This window comes from Erpetoichthys calabaricus, chromosome 2 (assembly GCF_900747795.2).
Source record: "Erpetoichthys calabaricus chromosome 2, fErpCal1.3, whole genome shotgun sequence".
Classification (NCBI taxonomy): domain Eukaryota; kingdom Metazoa; phylum Chordata; class Cladistia; order Polypteriformes; family Polypteridae; genus Erpetoichthys; species Erpetoichthys calabaricus.
Window position 1 is genome coordinate 198,481,545 of NC_041395.2, and position 21,728 is coordinate 198,503,272.

The window sequence follows — 21,728 nt, forward strand, 5'->3', positions numbered from 1 at the left end:
ATGGAGGCCCTGCACATAAAGGGTCCCCCCTAAAACCTTTTTATTATTGGGACACGTGATGCCATGAAAAGAACAGCTGAAACCAAATAAATAAAATTGGGCCTCATCGAAAAAAGACAGGATTTCACAAAAGTGAGACATCTTATAAACAAGGGAGAGAAAAGCAGAGCTTAAGAAGAACAAAGTTACTCATGAATATTAAAGGCTTCAAAGAAAACCTCATTGGTTGAGAGAGAGAGAGAGTAAAGGGGAAACATACTCATAAAACAATGGAGGCCAGGGAGAGAAATAAAATTGAATCATTAGTTGGATGTTTTAAAAAGTGTGAATTTACCTCACAAATATATGCTAGATTAGTAAAGGTTAATTGTTTAAGTTAAAAACACTGATTTGTTGCCCAGGTACTACATATATGTATAGAACTGGTCAAACAGAACCTTTTTATTTTCTCCTAAAATTTTCAGCTATATTTTTTTGTAAGGGTACTTTGTTAACTCTTGTGTTTTTAATATTTTAGCTTCCCAGTCACACCTGTGTAAAGCTGATGCATTTTCACAAATTGATATACGAGTTTTAGTTAATGTATGTTCTGAAATTTTCCTGTGCTTAGCATAGTAACTGATATTGAATTTTTGAACTTTGGTGGGTACCCATGATGGACTAGTGTACATTACGTTGTGACCTATTTGTGTCTTGTGTCTACTGCTGTAGGTCTTTACACAATGCTGAATAAAAAAAAAAAAAATCATTTGCCAGAAACTGTAATATTAAAACAAAATAAAAAAAATTTAAGAAACTGTCAAATTCAGGCAAACCCAGAATATAGCTGACTAAATAATTGAAATTTATGCATTGACCTTGTGCAAAATGCTTTTAGAATGGTTTACTGCACCATTCCAGACTCAAATAATTGCCCTTTATAAATAAAAAGGGGGCAGACAAGTACCCATTCACTTGTCTATAAGACAGTATTTGCTCAGTTCTGGAAAAAAATGAGTAATGCAGTACCAGTCATGAAGATGCTTTGGTAAATTAGGGGGGGAAAGCTTTGAAAAATACAGAAGTCAAAACTGTCAATTAACATTCGAGGCACACAACCTTGAAATATAATCATGTCTGCTCAGCATGATTGTAAATGCCTAGCATTTGTTTAGTGTCCTGTATACTAGCCCACTTAAGTAGCTGGAGACATCTGAACACCTGTGAATCAATCAAACAAATGAAAATTCATTTGAATTAAATGTTTATCTGGTGCAGAAGACTGTATTGAAGCACTACAATATAGGTTACCAGATTAAATCGCAAGTGTTTTCTAGCTTCTGTCAGTTATTTTATGGAACTATAGTAGTGTGGTTAGCACTGCTACATTAAAGCTTGTGGGGGTTTCCAAGTCCTTGCCCATTCGCTGTTTGTATGAATTTTGTGCATACTCTCCATGTTTTGTGTGGATTTCTTGAGGTAATTTGGACATACCTACCAAGAAGTTTGTGTTAGACTGATTGACAATTCAGAACTGACCCAGTGTGAGGATGTCATAGTGCCTTGTTCAGTTTGAGGATCAGCTTTGTACTCCTTGTAAATATTCACTCTGTTACAAGCGACCCTGAAATGGAATTGGTGAGATAGGAAAATGAATGTCTGAAAAGTAGTTTTTAAATTTTGAGCAGAGAAGACCTACTTGTATAGTAACAGCAGTTTTCCGTTGCCTGCACATTATGGTCCAGGTAGTCCAGCTTCTGTGTATGCAGTTTGCTGGCAGAGATGTCTGGTGTCTTGTGGCCATGACATTGTCTTCTAAGAATGCAGATAAGGTTCCCTTAATAATAGATTTTGTTCATTTTAAAATATTCTGTGATAAAAAGTTATTTTTGCATATCTACCGCATTTACCCGTGTACCACGCGCACATTTTTTCCCGAAAATTAGCATTAGAAAATCAGGTGCGCATCATACACGAGGAATTTTTTTCTGTAATGTTTACTTCTTCTGCTTGGGCTCTCTCGCTCGCTCTCCCTTGTTCGTTCGCTGTCTCTCTTACTCTTTTGCTCGCTCGCTCTTTCATCATGCAACACAGACAGAAGGGCATTTTGCGGAAAACTCTTCCTATACAATCACAATGCACGTTGTACACGTGGAAAATTTTTTCCGTGATTTTCTTTGTAAAAATTAGGGTGCGCGTCTTACACGAGGGCGCGTGGTACACATAAACATTAAGTTTGTCATACATTGAGCAAATGGAGATTTTCTTAACTTGTGTTCTGCTTCCACAGAAAAATATGCATCCATCCACTTTATGAATTTCTTCTTACTATTACTACAAGGAGAGCCAGAGCCTTTTCTGTTAACTTTGGACTCTGAGTAGGAACCAGTCTAAATTAGATGTCTGTCTTTCAGAGGGCACACTCGGACATTCACATAAGCAGTCATCCGTGAACATAAATGCACATCCCTGAAATGTGCAAGCAACTGTACCCAGAAAAATAACACACAAAGACATCTAAACTCCACGCAAATGGTCACCATGCTGTAATTTTAACTCTGTTTTCTACCCTTGTGTGACAATGCCTTTGACCCATTAGCCATTTAATTTATTGTTATGACATTCAAGACATTTAAAAAAAAAAAAAAAGTCTTAGGCAGGCAAACTGACATTGAAACTGCATGTCTCCTTTTAACAAATCATCTCCAACACAAGGTGTTGCAGTTTCTTTCCAGCTGTCTTGCCCTTAACATATACTGTAAAAATAATAATACATTTTACTCTGCAACTCCCAGGACACACAGGCCTGGGCTAACTGGTAAAGTGCAGTTGATGTATAGAGTGTGTTTGTGGTCAAATGGCAGCAGACTGGGTTCAGCAGTTTTGAGCAGCTTGAGTGTTTAATGTTGTTATTTATCTCTGGTTTCAAGGCACTGTTTCTATAAACACCATGCCTGTTAAGCTCAGGCAGTCTGAATTGCAAGAGTTTGGGGGCGGATACCAGAGATGGAGATGGGTGGGTGGAAAAGTCTGTTTCTGCTTGGCTGCAATGCCAGCTTTACTTTGAGAATGTGCCCACAACCTAATCAGCTTTCGTGTGGCATTGTAAGACTGCCACTGAGGAGCTCTCCCTGGGCCTCACTGTTTGCAGTTTACTGCAATGAGTCTGCCCACTGAGTGGTAAGTCAAAGCAAAGGGAGAAATACAAAGAAAGCCGTGCTTTGTAAGGCTTCTGCCCACTTGGAAATTCAACAGAAGACGATCGGTTTTGCCAGCTCTGGTGCTTATTATTTTCTACTTGGCCAGCACTTTCAGAAATTTGTCACCCATTTCGGACTCCTACAGACCACTGTGCTGTCTCTCGATGGATGGGGAATGTACAGTATAACTGAGCTTTATTATTGCCTTGTGGAAGTTTGTTCCTACAGTATAGTACAAAACTCTTAAGATGTCACAGTCATGTGGTTAAATACACATCAAAACAAACTTTAGAAATTGCAAGTACTAGTAGAGCTAATTTATTTGGAGTGATCGGATTAATCTGGCCTAATCTGGTGATTGGTGTGAGTAGTAAAAATTTTAGTGTTGCTGGAATTGTTTTTGAGAGTCTTGGAAGAGTTTATCCCATAGGATGCTCTGATCTTAATACTTCTATACCCTTTAGGCTTAGTGCCGTCTTTGTTTTCAGTACATGGAATTCTGAAACTCCACAAAGTTATTGGCCCCAGATTGCAGTGTACTTCAGTCTTCACTCCTTCTATGTAAGACTTAGGTGGTTTTAACCTAATAACAGACTTCTACTGCTTATTTCTAAAATTTAAATCAACCACCATTCATTTATATTCACTGCCATTTAGATTTTTGGAAAACTCCACTGCCATGTTTATAACACCCTTAAGTAGTAAAATTAATAGAATATTTTTGCTATGTACTCTTTCCTGCCCCTTCATAGTAATCATTGCTATGCATTTCATGAATAATTAAGATATATAAATGAGCATAAATAATGTAAACGTATTTCAAGTACAGTACACTCCCAAAATTCACGTGGGTTACGTTCCTAGAGAACCCGCGAATTGTGAAAAAACGCGACTTTTGGATGTGGTTAAAAAATGCCTTTTAAATGCCTATTTTTATAGTTTAAACCCTAAATACAGTATGCCCCCAAAGCACTTTAATTTTGTTGCAAACTCAGCTTAATACATTAATACATTACCTAAAAACAGAATGTAAAGGTAAACCCATATACTGTACAGTACTGTACTGCTATGTTCTCCCGCGGTGCTAGAATGTAAAATACCGATGTTACCACTATACGTACTGTAATTCATGCAAGCGTGTTTTCTTTGTTATAAGTAGAGTAAATACATAATTTCATTTAATTAAAATACAGTAAAATGTATGGGTACTTACTTACCAATGATGAATGATATTAATGATGAAGTAGCTGTGCAGTACGATGCAGAGGATTTAAAACTCCTTGGGTGGTGCCTCTTCTTTAGGTGCTTCAGGAGGAGTCAGGAACATTGTGATGGGAAGTTGCTACATTGTCTCCTGTAGTGAACTGCTGGTACAATTTCCGTGCTTTCTCTCGGATGATGTTACCGTCCAAGGGGATGTTCTTCTTCCTGCAGTTGTTGATCCACAATGCCAAGGCAGATTCCATCCTGACGATATTTTTATTCCTTACGCTCATTACCATTTTGGAACTATCACAGAAACTTACAGATACGGTACTCAAGATCGCTGCTTCGTTCTTCTTTATGTAGCGTGTGGTGCTTTCATTATGCCATAGTGGCGCGCTACTGCAGCATAACTTTTTAGTTCCCGGAGAAGATCCAGTAGTTCAACCTTCTCCTGGAGTGTTTTAAACTTCTTCTGGCGCTTAGGCTCAGTGCCAGAAGCCTTAGAAGGTGCAGGGCATTTTGGCGACATCTTGTGCGTTTTAAGAATAACAAAATGAATACAATAACAAAATGGAAAACACGAGGACAGTCAGCTGGAAACACGTCACAGGACAGCAGTCAATCAGAAGCAAGGAGAAATGAATAACGCTCTTGGATTGGCTACTTTCACCATCCCAAACCGTGGTTCCCTCATCGGTTGCTTCCTGTTCTCTCTGCCACGAAAAAAGCCATAAAAAATTGCGGAGGATATTTGCGCTTTCCGCTAACAATTAATAGCTAGGTTCTAAGGAAAAATCCACAAACAACTGAGTCCACGAACCCTGAACCGCGACTTTGCGGGGGTCTACTGTATACATTTTCAATTCCATTTTTTCGAGTTGGATTTATTACTGTTTGGGGAAAATGGAAAAGTTGTCTACCACATTTGCTTCATAATGTGACTATTGCATAATTTTTCTCACAGGCTGTTAAAATGGATATGTTTTGAGTCTGCAGTCAAATCATAAAGCTTCCACAAGCTTTGTTACTCAGTGGTTACTGCTCTTAAATCTGTATGAGGACTTCAAGTTAAGTTTGGAACTAATTTTGAAAATTTCATTCTAATAATCATTGGGTAATATTTACTCTCATTTTTAGTAGTCTAAAGCAGTGGTACCCAACCTTTTTGACAGCAAGGACCACTTTATTAGATGCAAATTTTTCCACGGACCAGTTGGGGGGGTTGGTTGGGGGGGGGGGGGCAGTTTTATACACAATTTACATAACATTTCTATTATTATTAAAGTTATTAAGCAGTTCGCATACGTTTGCAATCTGAGATTTTTCTTCTTTTTTTGCATATAACAAAGATATATGTTTTACATTTGCCAATCCAACAGATTGCACATCACAAACATTAACACTGCAATCTTTTTTTCGAGTCTGCCGTTTCTATAGGAGAGTGACAATGAGTTAAATTCCAGTGGATGTTTTTCAAATGTTGACAAGCAATAAGCAAAAGGAATCACTGAAACCCACAGACAACAAAAACAGCAAAAAAAAAAAAAAACAGTACGAGGAAAGTTCGAAGAAAGAGATTTTTTTACAATGTTTCTGTTTGGGGATCGTTGTGCAAACGTGCACAACTGAGCTGCGACCACAGATCTAACTGCTCTGTGGATGATTTGTTCAAGCATTTCAAGGTCACTTCGTTGTAATGAAAGCATTTGTTGAATGTACTTCGTAGTAATGTGATTTCTTTAGACTCATGTCATATGGGGAAACTGTCGGGACCATAAAAATACTTTGTTGTAATAGTCTCTCACCTCGGTCTCTCTCCTCTCTCTGCACCGCTGCAAAGCCCCGCCCGCCAAGCGTTCTGAAAAGTCTGAGTGAGTCGCCGTTGCCGGCAGTTCTCTCGTGGCCCGGCTGTCAGACGGCTGCGGACCGGTAGTGGGCCGCGGACCGGGGGTTGGGGACCCCTGGTCTAAAGGACTACTAGGCTAATATTTTCTAGTCCAAGCATACTTTAGCTAGTGTTTCTGTAAAATAAATTTTGACGGATATCAATGTGAGCAACATTTTTTATTTTTGTATCATCAGAAGAATTGTTGTAGAAATAAAAATTAATAAAGCAGTAATGCAATTCTGATATTGGTAATGAATTTATTACTAGTCAAAATGTAATTTGCCATGTTTGTAATTGTATCTGCTCAAAATTTAAGATAACAGGTGGGTTTCCTCACAAAACCCAAACAAAAATATGTTACTGACATTGTAAAAACTAAAAAAAAATGCAACATTGAAAATGTACAGTATCTTTTAGTTTGCCCAACACAGGACAGTTGCCATGTTCAAAGTCGGTCTCTGCATCCATGTTGTACTTCAGTCCCCTTCAACCCTATTCAAGAATGAAATACGTTTAGAAAATAGATGATTTGCTGAAAGTTAATTAAACCTTTAAAGTCACTACTACTGTTTTGCCTGCAGTTTTATAATTACTTGAGGCTTTATGTTTTTAGCGTTTTTAACTCGTGAGAATCATTCCTGATCTCAGATTTTTACTTAAATTTCCATAGTTCCATTGACAAAATGAAATTATTTCCTACATTTACATATCCATATTACTAACCGAGAATGGTAAACCGGACGGCATGGACGCAGGGACACGGCGATGGGACCATGAGACGTACTGCGCAGGCGCATACAGCACGCATCTCATAAACCGCACGCGAAGTTGTATCCACCGCGCACGAAGGAGTCACGGCCCAAAAACGAAAGAGCTCAACTGACGTGAATGAGAAATGAAGCAACAACGCGCCCATGGCTAACGACTACCGACAGCCACACAAAAAAGAGGACTCTGCGCTGCAGCCCAGATTCAAACGGAAGAGGCTACGGAGGCCCCACGGGTCCATAAAGTACGGAAGGCACAGGCGTCTGCGCCATATTGTGAGTGGCACTACTGCGGAGTGAAGGCACAGGCGTCACCGCCATATTGTGAGTGGCACTACTGTGGAGTGAAGTTAGGAATAATGTGCTACTTGGGTCGACTAATGTATTTCAGGATACCCAATGCCGGGGGTAGGCGAGCGAAGCCCCCTTGTATTATACAGTTGAAAACAAAAACATGCAAAATGCAGCAAAACACAAAGAACAACTGGTTGCCCTTATATAATTAAGTAAAAATTAATATATTAAACTAAATCCAGCTGGCAATGGAAAAGACAAAAATAAACGGAAATATCTGAGTGAGTATCAGTGTATGAGTAATCTTGCCCTGGAATGTGAATGAATCCAGTCTAGGGCAGGTTCTTGCCTTGTATCTAATACACTTGGAAACAGAACAGAAGAGTTTGGTTAGAAAATGGATTGACTAAATGAATTGAAAATAAAAAATATTAATTTCAATGCAACAATTGCATTGAAACTTTTGCACATTTGACTTTTTAGTTTGGTCTGAGTTCTTGTGACAATGTGTTTATTTTGTCCTTTGTAATTCATACACAATATTTTTTTTTCATTACAAATACAAAGTATATTTTGTGTAGTGAATTGTTTGTTTACTTAAAAATACATATAAGCATACAAAGACATTTTGTTGCTATTAGGATAGGCTGCTTGCTTCTAAATAAATTAGAAGATGGATGGGTTCAGAAAATGGAACAAGTAACATTTCTTTTCATATAGCATTTGGGGTTATTGCACCTGCGTTTGCACTACTGTTACAATTAACAGAGAAAAAAACACCATAAAAAGGCGAATTATAAAGAAAACATGGTTTTACTTAAACATGTGGACAAAAAAACAATTTGTTTGAAACGTAAATATCATAGTAGCAAACATTTTTCTAAATGTAACAAAACAATAAAAAGAGAGCTTTTAAACATTCTTGATTGATTAAACACAATCTTGACTCCTTAATTAGTGGTCTTGGTTGGAACAAAAACATGCAGCCACAGTGGTACCCTATGAACTAAGCAGACAATCACTTATCCAAGGGAAGGCACAAATAGTAAAAACATAATTGTCCATAGAATAGAGTTGCAGTTTAAAAGAAGGAGCTGCTGCAATCACAGTTTAATTCAATGGCTGAAATTAGTCGCAGTTTAAAAAAAAAAAAAAAAATGTAAAATATCTGTGTACCTAGCACTCCTGGAAAAAAATGGTGAATCACAACATATTTAACACTCATCTGTGTGTTCCTTATTTACTTTTAACTTTCCATGCCATGGTATACATTGAGCATGATCAAAATGTCTTCTAGAATCTATCCAAAGTGGATTCCACTGTGTAGGCTTCCTTTAAGACAACTGTATTAATGAAAGAGGGACAGTTAAAGGTCTATAGGCCAACATGAAAGCACAAGAGAAGAGAGAGTTGCTGGCTTCAGCATTTGATGAGTTAAATACAGATACAAAAGAATCTGTTTCAGTGCCAAACTGTCAAAAATAAACTGAGAGAGATGTGCTGCAAAATGCATCTCTACAAGTCATTGCATACTCAAACCCCCCCCAAAATCCAAATGATTTACTGCTCTGAGAAGATGTTTTTAAAAGGGCTGTACTAGCAATAGAACAGGGATTTTCACTGAACCGTCTTAAGAACCTGTTGCAGTGATAAAATTAGTAATCTATTGGAGTGTTAAGATTTCCTGTTGGACTAGAATTGAAAGCATTATCACCTTGATCTTGCAAACTAACACCAGTTTCATACTATATAATATATTAAGCTGCAAGGGGTTTCTTCACCTTGTACGTAACAAAACACATTAATGTCTACACCCCTCGAGCTCTCTGCAGTCTTAAGATGGAAGCAACTTTATTCATCCAATCATAAAGAAAGCTTTTTGGGAGTTAGAACATTTATCTACAAACTTTAGAATTATCTACTTGCCAAGTCAATTTCAACATCTACATCCAGGATAAAGACCCATTAATTTAGAATAGTGTACTCTTCAGAGAGCTGCTGTGTTGAATTCTTATACAGAAAAAGGTTTTTTAGGCATTTGTCTTACAATTTTGTGGGAATGGTGACCTTTTTCACTAACCTTTTCCCAGTTTCCATTTCTTCTTAGTACACTGCAGTGTTGAGGACTTGTTCCTAGGCCACAAAGACTACCATGACTTTAGACACTGTTGAAGCCAAAGCTTCTCAAATAAATGACTATGCTTCTGTTTTGGATAAGTAGGATGCTCAGGAGTAGGTAGACTTCAGCAATTTAATTGAGTTTCACCAGGTTTTTGTCAGTTGTCTCCACTGAAGTTTTTTTGTCTTTCCCTAAATTAGTGACCTATTCTTTTTGTTGGAATTGTGAGTCTTATTGCTTTGATGGGACTGGGTTTCCCTTTTATTTTAGATAGGTGTAGTTCTTTCTGTGGTGTCGAATGCCCCTGTTTTTGCAGTAATTAGGATGGTGGTAGTAGTAGTGGTGGTGGTGTCTTTTGTTGTTTTTGGCAAGTATGAAAACTCCCTGTCTATATGTGGATGGCCATTCTCCCCCAACAGTGGGATTGGAGCTATCTGCTTCTACAAGAACTGTTAAGTTTCAATTATTGTTGACATTATTGATGCTTTATTTTCACTGGAGTTGAGTGTCTGTTAAATTTGGAATGCATCTTGTGATGTTTTATGCAGGCTTCATATACATAAACATGATGTAGGTAGTATAACTTTTTCTTACATGATCCATCCATCCATTTTCTGACTCTTATTCTGATGCGGGTTGTGGGGGCAGCAGTCTAAGCAATGATGCCTAGACATCATTTTTCCCCCACCACCAGCTGCAACTTCTCCATGGGGATGCTGAGGCATTCCTCGGCCAGCTGAGAGATATAACTCCTCCAGTGTGTCCTGGGTCAGCCCCAAGGTGTGCTGCCAGTTCAACCTACCCAAAACACCTCCCCAGGGTTGTGTCCAGAAGGCGTCTTTGTCCGATGCTTAAACCACCTCACTCTTAGATGCGGAGGAGCAGCAGCTCTACCCTGAGTTCTTTCTGAACGTCTATGCTTCTCACCATATCTCTGAGGCTGTGAAGGAAAATAATTTCTGCAGCTTGTATCCACGATCTAGTTCTTTTAGTCACTACCCAAAACTCATAATCATAGGTGTGGGTAGGAACATAGTTCAATTGGTAAATGGAGAGCTTTGCTTTTCGATTCCACTCCTGCTTAACCACGACTGACTGGTATAATGTGTTCATGACTGCAGAAACTGCTCCACTCTGCCTGTTGATCTCCCATTCCTTTCTTCCCTTAACTTGTGAACAAGATCTCAACTCCTCCGCTGAAAGGTGACCAGCGGGTGTGTTCCAGCTTTAGGTGGATCATACTCCTCAGCCTCCCAGTGAAGGCCTGTGCCAGGGTTCTGGAAAGGAGGATTCAGCTGTCGGTTGAGCCTCTGGTTTTGGGGGAACAATGCAGATTTTGTCCCAGCGTGGAACACTGGACCAGCTTTTCACCCTTGCAAGGATCCTGAAGGGTTCATGGGAGTATGCCAAACCAGACTACATATGTTTTGTGGACTTGGAAAAGGCATATGATCGTGTCCCTCAATGTGTCCTGTTGGGTTTGTTTTAGGGTTATGTGGTACCGTGCAAGCTGTTGTAGGCTATTTGCTGCATGTACAACTGCAAAAGCTTGGTTCTCATTGCTGACAGTAAGTCACAATTAATCCCAGTGGGTGTGGTACTCTTCCAGGGCTGCCCTTTCACCAGATCACCAGATCTTTTCAGAATTTTTATGGAAAGAATTTCTAATTACAGCTGAAGGGAGGTTTAGTTCAGTGGCCACAGAATTAGATATCTGCTTTTTTTGGATGATGTGGGCCTGTTGGCTTCATTAGGCTGTGACCTTACACCTACTGTAGCAGATGGCATGAAAATCAGCACCTCCAAGTCCAAGGAAGTGGCTTTTACCTTGAAAAGGGTAGAGTGCCCCCTACAGGTTGAGGATGAGAAACAGAGTTCTTACAAGATATTGCTGGTAATTGCTCCAATCAAAGAACTGTGTGTTGGACATTTAGCAAAGTCTTTTGGCTAGTTTTAATGTGAATTGCCCAGGAAACAACTTGCTGGTCTTTTAACATCACTTCACTTTTACTGTGTTTATCCTGGTCGGTGTCACTATGGCAGCATGGTAATCTGGACAGATGAAGTTACCCTGGCCTCAGTACCTTTTTCCTCCAGAGGAATTTCTAGACATTTCCAGTTCAGTCAAGCAATATAATACCTCTGGCGTGTCCTGGGTCTTGCAGTGGACAATATGTGGCACGCTTTTTATGGGAGTATTTTAACTACATGTCCCAACTACCTTAATTCCTCCCGATTTAGAAAAGCGGCAGTTCTGCTTAGAACACACAGACCCCCACCCCCAAAATTTGATGGCTCCATATTCCTAATAAGGCTAGTAGCTCAAGCAACCCAATACAGGGGCCTCATTTTAGCCACCTATATGCTCTTGCTCTCATTTTTTTCAGTGACTACCAAGAGCTCATAACCATAGATGAGGATTGGGTTGTAGACTAACCAATAAGACAAAATCTTTGTCTGAGGAATAAACTTCCTCTTCCCCATCTTTGTATGGTGTGACATTTGCAAAACATGTACCACAGCACCATTTCATTGGTCTGTCTCACAATTGCGTCTCTCGTAAACAACACCCTGAGGTGCTGGAGCTCCATAACTTGGGATAAGCTCTCTAAATTTTTCTTTGGTATTAATAAATGGAGCAACTCGTGCCATCGGCAATGTAGACAGGACAAATAGGCACTTCATTTGAATCTTGCCTCAATGTTTTCTTGTTGCAACTGTTAGCGCTGCCAATCCTCCAACATCTCTAAGTCTTTTACAGAGAATTATAGATGCGTTTGAGGTCCCCATCCTTAATCTCCGACATAGAGCCAACTACATGTAAACTGGATGGATGCCTGAATTGACGAACTGTGTAGGACACTATTAAAAGTGATTAATCTCGTTATCTTTTCATCTCCTTTTAAAATGCATGACAATACATTTAAACGATTACATCTCATTTGATAGGTAACATTATTTCTCTTTCAAAGCCCACACAAATCTTTTTCCAAACTAATTCCATGATGAGTTAAAAGTGGCAATAACATGAGCCTGTGTGTGTGTGTTTTTTATTTTGTTATAATAACTAGTACTATTTCTGCTGGTGTGGTGCTATAATATCACCATTGTGAGACATTTTTTATTTGTTATTTTTACTCATTTGTTGTGGTCCCTTCCAAAGAAATTTATTTACTTGCATGAGCGCATCATTGACTTTCTAGGTAATGCCAATACTGTGTTTTAGTACCATTTATTTTTTTAGAAATTTATTGCTCATGAGCAATGTGGTCTGTGACTTAGGTAAGTAGATTGTTAAGCAACATCCCTTTATAGAAAAGGTTTCTAGATATGTAATCTTCTGGGACTCCGCTACTTAATTGCTCTTGATACTTTGGTTATTTTCACTCACTTGACAATCATTTGACACATCTTTTGGAGTTTTATTTTTGGAGGATTGAAAGTTTTTTTTGTTTTTTTTTTTTTTGATATTTTTGTCCATTGTGTCCAGATAGACAGAAAAGCTTTTATTTCTATACTTTGACAAAACCGAACAAAACTGTTCTCCATCCATCTCCCAATACCTTATTACACAGATTTATCCTGCTATTCCCTTGCCTCTTTTCATTTAATTTCCAAGAAACACCCTTATTTGGCAACATGACTCGTTTATTGTCATATTACTGATTTCGAGGCATGTGTTTTCACTCTTTTGAACAGACTATGCATGCAGATTTGTCATTTTGTAGCTATAATGGATTCTAAAGAAGTGTCTTCATCCCTTATTCTGGCTGAAATGTTTTGTAAATCCTCCCCAGTCTATCTTAGCTTTCATTTTTGTCCCTTTTCACTGTGTGACTGAATTCTCCAGACAGAGGCCTTCACCCCAAATGTTGCCTTATTTTAATTGTCGTAGTTTCTCTTTTCCAGATTTCTGAAGAAGTCTTATTGTGAAACAAGGCTTATATCTTTTCCAGTCAACCTTTATGTTTAACTTGGTTATCCTGAGAAAGCTACCACAACACTTTACCAAGCACACCTTTTCAGTTATAGGTTAAATTTGCCTGAGGTCTTTACCAGCTTATCCCAGTTCAGCAGCTTAGCTTAGATATCTATGAAGCCTGACTGCGGATGGAAAGCCATTATGGCCCTTGATTGGTCATTAATCCACACTGAACTGTCTTATTAGTTCCTTGTGTTCCTGATATATTATTCTGTCTTCTCTTGCACTTAGATTAGTCAGGAGGTTTGATAAGAAACATCATACTTCCACTGTCTTGGTTCAAGGAAGGAAGGACGCAAGTAAGGTGGCCTTGTGGTCACAGTGCGTCTCAGAATAGAACAATGAACATGCTGCAGTTTAAATAAATAAATAAATGCAACTCTGATCAATGCACTGTGCCAGGACATTGCTCTGTAGGTTAAGTGTGTTTATTTTATCTTAAATAGTTGTATACTAAGCTGTGTTCATGGTGTAGGGCAGAGGGATTCCTAGATTTGATTGTTCTGAGTTTTGTTCATATCTGCATCATGTTTTTCAGCTGTGGACATATGCACCACTTTGACCTATTATAGTTCAAAATTGTAAGGACTGTCTTTACTACCTTTACTGTTGTTGAGCAAATCACACTGGCTGGCTACATTTCTTTTTTTTTATACAAGGGTAGTAGTAACCTGCACTTCGAACTCTTGTGTATTCAGTGTCCACCAGAGATGTAGAGCTGGCGTTTTTCCCAGACCTATGGCCTTTTGTGTTTCCAAAGGCTAGACTTATGGCTATTGTATGCACGACTGTTCCTACAATGAGCATGTTGCCTTCAGATCGGGTGTCGGCTGTTCTGGGACAATGCTGAGAAAGCAGCTTGGTTCCTATGGGACATTGAGACCCAGCAACCCTCGTGCTAAGGCGTGTTCACATTGCCTGTTCTTGAGGATCAGATATGCATTCTTAACTGTTCAAATGATCAGAGAGGTAAACAAGTATGTCTGGTTATTCATGAGGTGTCTGGAATCATAATTCCAATGTTTCAATTAGTTGGTAGACACATCATGGTTAATATCATACTGGTGTCCTAATGTCTTCTGTGCAGAGTCAATGAAGTGTTTGGTATCTTATACTAGATGGTAATGCCATTAAACTCCTATTGTTTATTGTTGGTACAGTATCATTCCTGTCAGTTGGTCTGTCCTGTGCAGATATAGGATTCTGTTTCTGCTTTCATGCCTTTTGACTGTTTAAGTCTTCTTGAGAACCTGAACCCTTATTATGTGTTGTGCCCTTGATCATAATTTATATTTTCATCTTCTCCCTCCATCGCTTTCTGCACACTTCTACTCTGTAGGCACATGAAGAAAAGACAAGTAGGGTTAGAATTGTATGTTTGCTTGCTAGATCCATCAAAAATACAGGCTCCTGAGTAAGATTCTGTTGCTAGGCAACAGCCTGCTGCTACTTAGTATTCAGTAGGAGTCTTGTGGTTACAGCTCCACAAGGGTAACCAGAGTGGACCTCTCTGCAAACCATTACAGCATTGGTCACAGATTTCTTATTCTTTATGTGATGATTACTGATCCATACTGCTAGATTATACTTTATCAGATCCATCATTTACTTTTCCTGTTCCTGACTCTTTAAAAGCAGCCCTTTAAAACAATCTTTACTCCCCATCCCTTCTGGTAGTAAAGTGCTGTCCAGTGATAGGAGTGGACAGTTTCTCTCCCAGTTTATCTGACCTTTTCTTTCCCCACAGATGTATGGCAGGTACACACAGGAGCTGGGAGAATTCGCCAAGGAGGAGGCAGCACGTTTGAGGGAGAAAAGCAGCTTTAGGAGAACCCCTCTGCATGATCGGAGCCGGTCTGCAGAGCTGCTGGAGTACGAGAAAGGCCATTGCACCAAATGTCGAAGTGAGTAGTGCACATCATTGCCTTTGGAGCACTGTTTAGATGTAGTGGGATACCAAAACACTAAGATTTCCACAAGCAGTCCAACAAAGTGCATCTCCCACAGTTCCTTGCACATGCTTCAGTCACTGATATGTGGTCAGCACTTGGGAGGGATTGGTCAAAGCTTTTTGTTTTCTGACTGGTCACTATGGCTGGCTGCTACTGTTTGGCGTCAGGCCGACTTCTTGGAACCTTTGCAATAAATATACATCTGATGATCCCACCCTAGTGGGCAGGAAGCTACGCCACGGGCATGGCCCCCTGTGGGTCCAGTTATCAAAGGCAGGAAACTGAAGGATCCGTTTCTCATTAAACACTGCAATACGTCTTTTTGCCGCTGGGGAATCCTGATAACAAGACGCCAGTGCCTGTACATTCAGTGACCGGCTGCGGCTCAGCCTCCACGAAGTTTTTCACTGGCATAATACATTGTAGCCCTCAGCTGTGAGTGCACTCAATGAAACATTTTTTTTCCCCCCTCCCCCTTGGCATCTTACTGATGGTCACCTGGCACTGCCACATGATAACTTTGGCAGTGAGCTGGAGCAGTGAGTGTATGAATGGTATCAGTTGCTTCCTTTTTAGTGAAGTAAAGACTGTCAACAACTAATATGCATGTGCTTGAAGGCTATGTGTCTACCATGAGCAGTGGACAGTGAGGTTACATTAGCCTAGTGGACCCTTGATACTCCCCAGCTAAATACTGTTTTGTGCTTGTGCATACTTTTGGAATGAGAGCTCCATCTACTGGGAAAATTGTGAATTATTATTATTCTTGAATTGCTTTCTAATGAGAAATCAAGGCGAAAACAGGACTGGGAGTTGTCTGTTTTAGTAAACTTAAACAATGACTGTTGTAAACCATAGCAATTTATTATAGTTAAAAGAAAAATTAAAGAACTTCAATGAAATTGGACCTTAATGTCTGATCATTATTGTTGCATGCACAGCCACTAGTTGTCAAGGCAAGCATCATATGCAGTAATTGGAACGCAAATTGGTGCAGTAAGGATAGTTTACAGTCTTGATGTCCTACAGGCCAGCGTTCTTTGAATGTTGCATAAGCAAGCTGTATTTCCAGCTGGTAAGGCTATGTGTGTTTACTTGATGTACAAATTTCTGTATTTTATGATCTCTGAATCTGTCTATGCATGGAATCAGATCTTATCTCTGCACTATCTATATAAACTTTACCTTTTTGTGTTTTGATTTTTATACTGTATGTACACAATGTAATTAGGTGAGTTTGTGTCTCAGGTGGTGTGTGCTGTTTTCTGTTTTACAATTGGATCCATATGTATATTTTTGAGCAAATGGAAAAAAATATGTATACTGTCTGACCGATTATTTATTTTTCATTGTGCAGAGTCCAAAAGTGACAGTAATACTTTTACTGACAGCCCCCCTCTGTATATGAATTGTGTCCATGTTAAAAATGACATGGCTCTTGTGTTTTGGTTCTGTTAGAGTTGAGCACATTAGATGAGACGGGGCAGTACCTAATATTTTTTTTTTCTAGAAATAGTGAGTAGTAGTAATAGGTATGGAATGGGAGGAACACTGCGTTTAAAACATGTTGTCGGCATCAAATTGGTCATGGTGAGCAGTGGGAGGAAGTTCTTATCTGAAGAAAATAATTGGGAGAGGCTTAGAACTGGATGTTCTGTAATGTGTACAGATTACTAAACTACAGATGCTGAAATGTGGGAGGAGCTCTGTTACCACCCAACTAGTATAGAAATGAAGATAAATCACCAAGATGTCAGTAGAGACTTGCCCAGAATTTGTTTTAGGGTAGGTGATGTGCCATTATAAAATAATAGTGGAACTGGAAGACCTGCCAACATGTTGATATACTACCGTCACGATTACTTAGTAATGAATACATCAGCAAGTCAGTATTTATAATATTTTGTGTCTTTAAATTCAGAATCATTTTATTTTTTAAACAAAGTACTGTATAAGGTAATTTACAGTATATTTTCACTGCTGTTACAAGACCTTTTCTTGTAATCTACTAAACACTCAAAAGCTTTATTTAACATAGTACTTTTAGAACTTCACTTCAAAAGCTTTTGTGAGTAGAGCAATTCAGCTTTCTTAGTTGTGGAACATCCAATGATGTTACACATTACTGAACTATATAAAACACTTCTCTAGTTTCTCAGACCACTCATCCCAAATCAGACTTTTAAATTAAAATTAAGACTTCCAAAGTTGGATAATCAGTACTATGTTACATATTAGTGTTACATTATAATGGTCTCATCTGCTCTTACATGGTCTTTCATTTTCTTTGTAAAGCAATTTTTCTATTTTGCCTGTGGCAAGTGTGAGACTACTTTGCCTTATTTTGAGTCTTTGTGGATAGGAATTGTTCATTTTGCCTATTTTAGTATTGCCCAACATATTTTTGGCTGTTTTCATTTTGGACAGTGGGGTTAGATTATCAGGACAAGAACACTAGTGACTCCAGGGTGGTAAATTTTGCACAAATCAGATTATTTGATGAGAAAATCATTCACCCCAACAAGATCGCTAATCATGTTCACCTAAATTCTCCAAAGTGACACTGAGTTGAGATTTCAAGCTTCCTACAGCCCCACTACTTGGTAATTTATTCCATGTGTCTGTTTTTTTTTTTTTTTTTTTTTTTTGTGTGAAGACAAATTTTCTGACATTTCTGCCAAATGTAATCTTAACTTTCCAATGTGTCCCCATGTTCTTGTTGAATATATTTTTTTTAAGTAACAGGTAGGATACACTGTATTAAATCCCTTCATAATTTTAAACACTTTAATCATGTCTCATCTTAAGCTCTACTACCTTAAACTGAAAGGTTCAGTTCCTCTTGTCTTTCCACATAACTCATACCTCCTAGTCCCAGAATCAGCCTAGTTATCTTTTTCTGGGCTTTCTATAGTGCTACTATATGTTGCATACATTACTCCAGATGAGGCCTCATTAGTGAATTACTTTATATAGTTTAACTATAACCTCCTTTAACTTGTACTCTACGCATCATGCTATGTCGCCTAACATTGTAGTAGCTCTTTACACTGCTTCTATGCGCTGCCAGGACACGGATAATGATGAGTCAACTATAGGCATTTTTCCACCACAGAAACTTTATTTTCTGGAACCAATGAGTTCTTGTATGATGTAGGCCCTAGGACACTTTTGTGAGCTGTGTTTCCACCTCACAACAGGAACTGTAACCTATTGCAAAACATGCTTTCGGAAGTTCACTGAGTAATCCCCACTTATTGCTATGATGAGGAGTATGGCGTGGTGTACCTTGGATGTTGCTATGAAGAATGATGCAGTGCAAATTGCAGCAAGATCAGGAGTTAATGGGAGACACCCACACCTTATTGGTTCAAAGTGATTGTGACTTCTTGAGGAAGAATATTACTTGATGCAGTGCATAACATGATACACCAGAGATACGGCTATCTAAAGTGATACGATGAGAAGAGCAGCACTCCATTTTCATCAACAACACTTCAAAGTTCAGATCACTAGCAGATTTGTAAGATGGTGCCAGTGCTTATGGTCAAACCAATCAGCACAATTCTTCCCGTGATAGTTCTTGGTTAATGAAAAATACATACCTTGAAGTAGGAGCTAAAGAAAAGTATCAGGAACTACCTACTAGTGCCTACAAATGACCTGAGTTACTGAGGTAGGAATGCTACAAAAGTTCCAGACTTTCTTAAAGTCCCTGCTTCCTCAAAAAAAAATTCCTGTGGTAGGAAAGTGCCTAATGATTGCTAGGTCCTTCTCATAAGATGTAGTTTTAAATTTCATTCCTCCCAATGAGCTTTCAAATCTAACATTTTTACATCCTACATGTAATATTTTACTATTGGTTATGTTACATTTCTTCTGCCATAGTCTATGTGTTGTTCAGGACCCACTATAATGCTTCAGCTGATTCTATGTAATCTGCCCTTCCTCCTAGTATAGTATCATTTGCAAACTTGACCAACTTGTCCAGATTATTAATGTATATTATAAAGAGCTATGACCCCAGCACTAATCCTTGAGGGACACAACTTTCAACATCATCTAATTTTCATAAGATTCCTCTCATCATAACCCTTTGCTCCCAGTGTTTAAGACAGTTTTGTTCACACCTACACAAAGTGCCCTGAATGCCAGCTTCCTTTAATTTGATCACTAACCTTTTATGTGGAGCACTATCAAAAGCCTTCTGAAATTCAAGCTAAATAATATCCTATGCATCTTTCTGATCATATGCTGGAATTCTATGAAAAACCAACAAAAGCATATTAACGAGGCAGTCTACCTCATGCTGTTTGCTAGTAGGCTTGTGATGCTCTCTTTTCCCTAATAATTGCTTCAATTAATTTACCCATGATGGATGTTAAGCTTACTGGCCAGTTGTTTCTTGGATAAACTTTTTCTGTAGAACACTTAAATCCAAGAGGATCCAATTCTAGTATTAAAAGTTTATAGATACTGAGAGTGTTTAAGGTCTCCTGGTGGTACACAAAATGACAGAGCCATAGTCGTATATTTAAAAACTCCACTTTACTTAACTAAGACAGGGTCAGATTTCGGAAAGGTACAATTACAGTACAAAAGACTATTCCTAGATATAATGATTACTTGCTGATTTATGGTCAACAGTCTTCTTGATGATAAAGATGCAGGATGTGAAGACTTGATCTCTAATTTTGTGAAACTAGTAACGTCACTGGATAAATCATATTTATCTTGCAGGACTGGACTCCCAGGAGATAAAACGTAAAGTAAAGTAAGAGTCAGACATGATCGGTGTCTATGTGGTGATGATCCAGCCTTCTGAGATCTTATAAGACTAAATGTATTATTAGCAGAAATATAGCTTATTTGTCTATTGACCTTTTTAGATGAAGATGCAGCACTCCTAACAGTATCCGGCTCTGTTAAGGGTCGTTCTCCAACTGGTTTACGAACCTATCTAAGTTAAGGATTTCACTGAAGTGTTACTCTTCTTCTGCTTTCTGCACTGCTGCTCAATGAGCCTGTTTTTCCAGCATGCAGAGATGTGGCTCTGCAGGAATGTACTGTGGTGGTGTGTACAGGCTTTTTCCGGATACTGCTGGATCTCTGCCTGTCTTGACACTATGAACTAATGTGTGCTTATTCTTCTTAATGTTGCAACACACATGAAGAATTTTTTTTTTCTTATTTACATCCAAATCTGTGATGATTTCTATCTTCTGTTGTAGTAACACACACCCACGCACACCCCCAACAGTGAAATATAACCAGGTCTTATCAAGTCAGGCTTGTCTTATATACACAGTACATGATGCACGTTATACAATGAAATTCTCACTTGCATGACTCTTTATAACAATTAACATACAATTTCAACAAAAGACACACAAATAACAAAGAAGTGTACAGTATATCACATGCAACATATTTATGTACAATTAAATTCAGTATATATTTTGCAAGTAGTTGTTTTTAAATGTATGTGTATATTATATATACATTATATGCAAGTGTGTGAATATGAATATATAATTTGCTGCCCATGTCACAATTACCAACTGAATGTTAACCTTCTAGCATAGTTGAACTCGCCCCTTTATAGAACAGCCAATGACATGCTACCTGATGTATCTTCTAACATTATTGAGGTTGTGTGAACATCGTAAATGGGAGAGAGAGATTCTTGGTAGGGTAGGTGCATTATACTTTTGACCTTAAGCAAAGTGTCAGGTGACCACTGGAACAAGAGGTGTAGATTAACATCTGCAGATCTGTGACAACTGAGAGACATGGCTAGGGTGTTGGGAGAAATATAGAATATCATGTCCACAAGGGTGATGTTTGAAAACCAAACATCTTTATCACAAATGAAACGAGGCAGTTATTCATGTTTGATTTTATTCACATACAGATAAAAGTGTTGCCTTGAACTAGTTCCTATCTATTAATGTTTAACTCTCTATCTTTGTCTTCTAGTTTGCACAGTAAGATGTCAGAAGTTTCTAATCTCCAGGGTTGGGGAAGACTGGATCTTTCTCATTCTTCTTGGCTTGCTAATGGCCCTGGTCAGCTGGGCTATGGACTTTGCTATTGCTGTCTGTTTACAAGGTGAATTACTTACTGAAATTTGGTTCATTGTCTGGGATGACTTGGTTATGTATGGAAGAAGTGATATAAAATCAGCTAGTAGTTGTAGTGATTCAGTGTCCTTTGGTGAGTGTAGGTCTTATTTTTTATTTTATTTTTTTTGAGTGCATTGTGATTTGTTTAGGTGTATAAATATGGATGATTGTGTGTGCTTTTGCCCGATCACTGCTGTGTTCTTGAACTGGTACACA

The 21,728-nt window shown here is 38.6% G+C and overlaps 1 protein-coding gene across 5 annotated transcripts in view; it reads left to right on the forward strand.

Moving 5' to 3' along the window:
* The window catches only part of clcn2c (chloride channel 2c), a 118,806-nt gene that overhangs the window by 23,457 nt on the left and 73,621 nt on the right, over positions 1 to 21,728 (forward strand). For all 5 annotated transcript variants that reach the window (XM_051922146.1, XM_051922144.1, XM_051922145.1 and 2 more), the window contains exons 2-3: positions 15,183 to 15,339; positions 21,367 to 21,498. In XM_051922146.1, the coding sequence (XP_051778106.1) occupies positions 15,183 to 15,339; positions 21,367 to 21,498 (289 nt within the window). The remainder of the gene's footprint in view (positions 1 to 15,182; positions 15,340 to 21,366; positions 21,499 to 21,728) is intronic.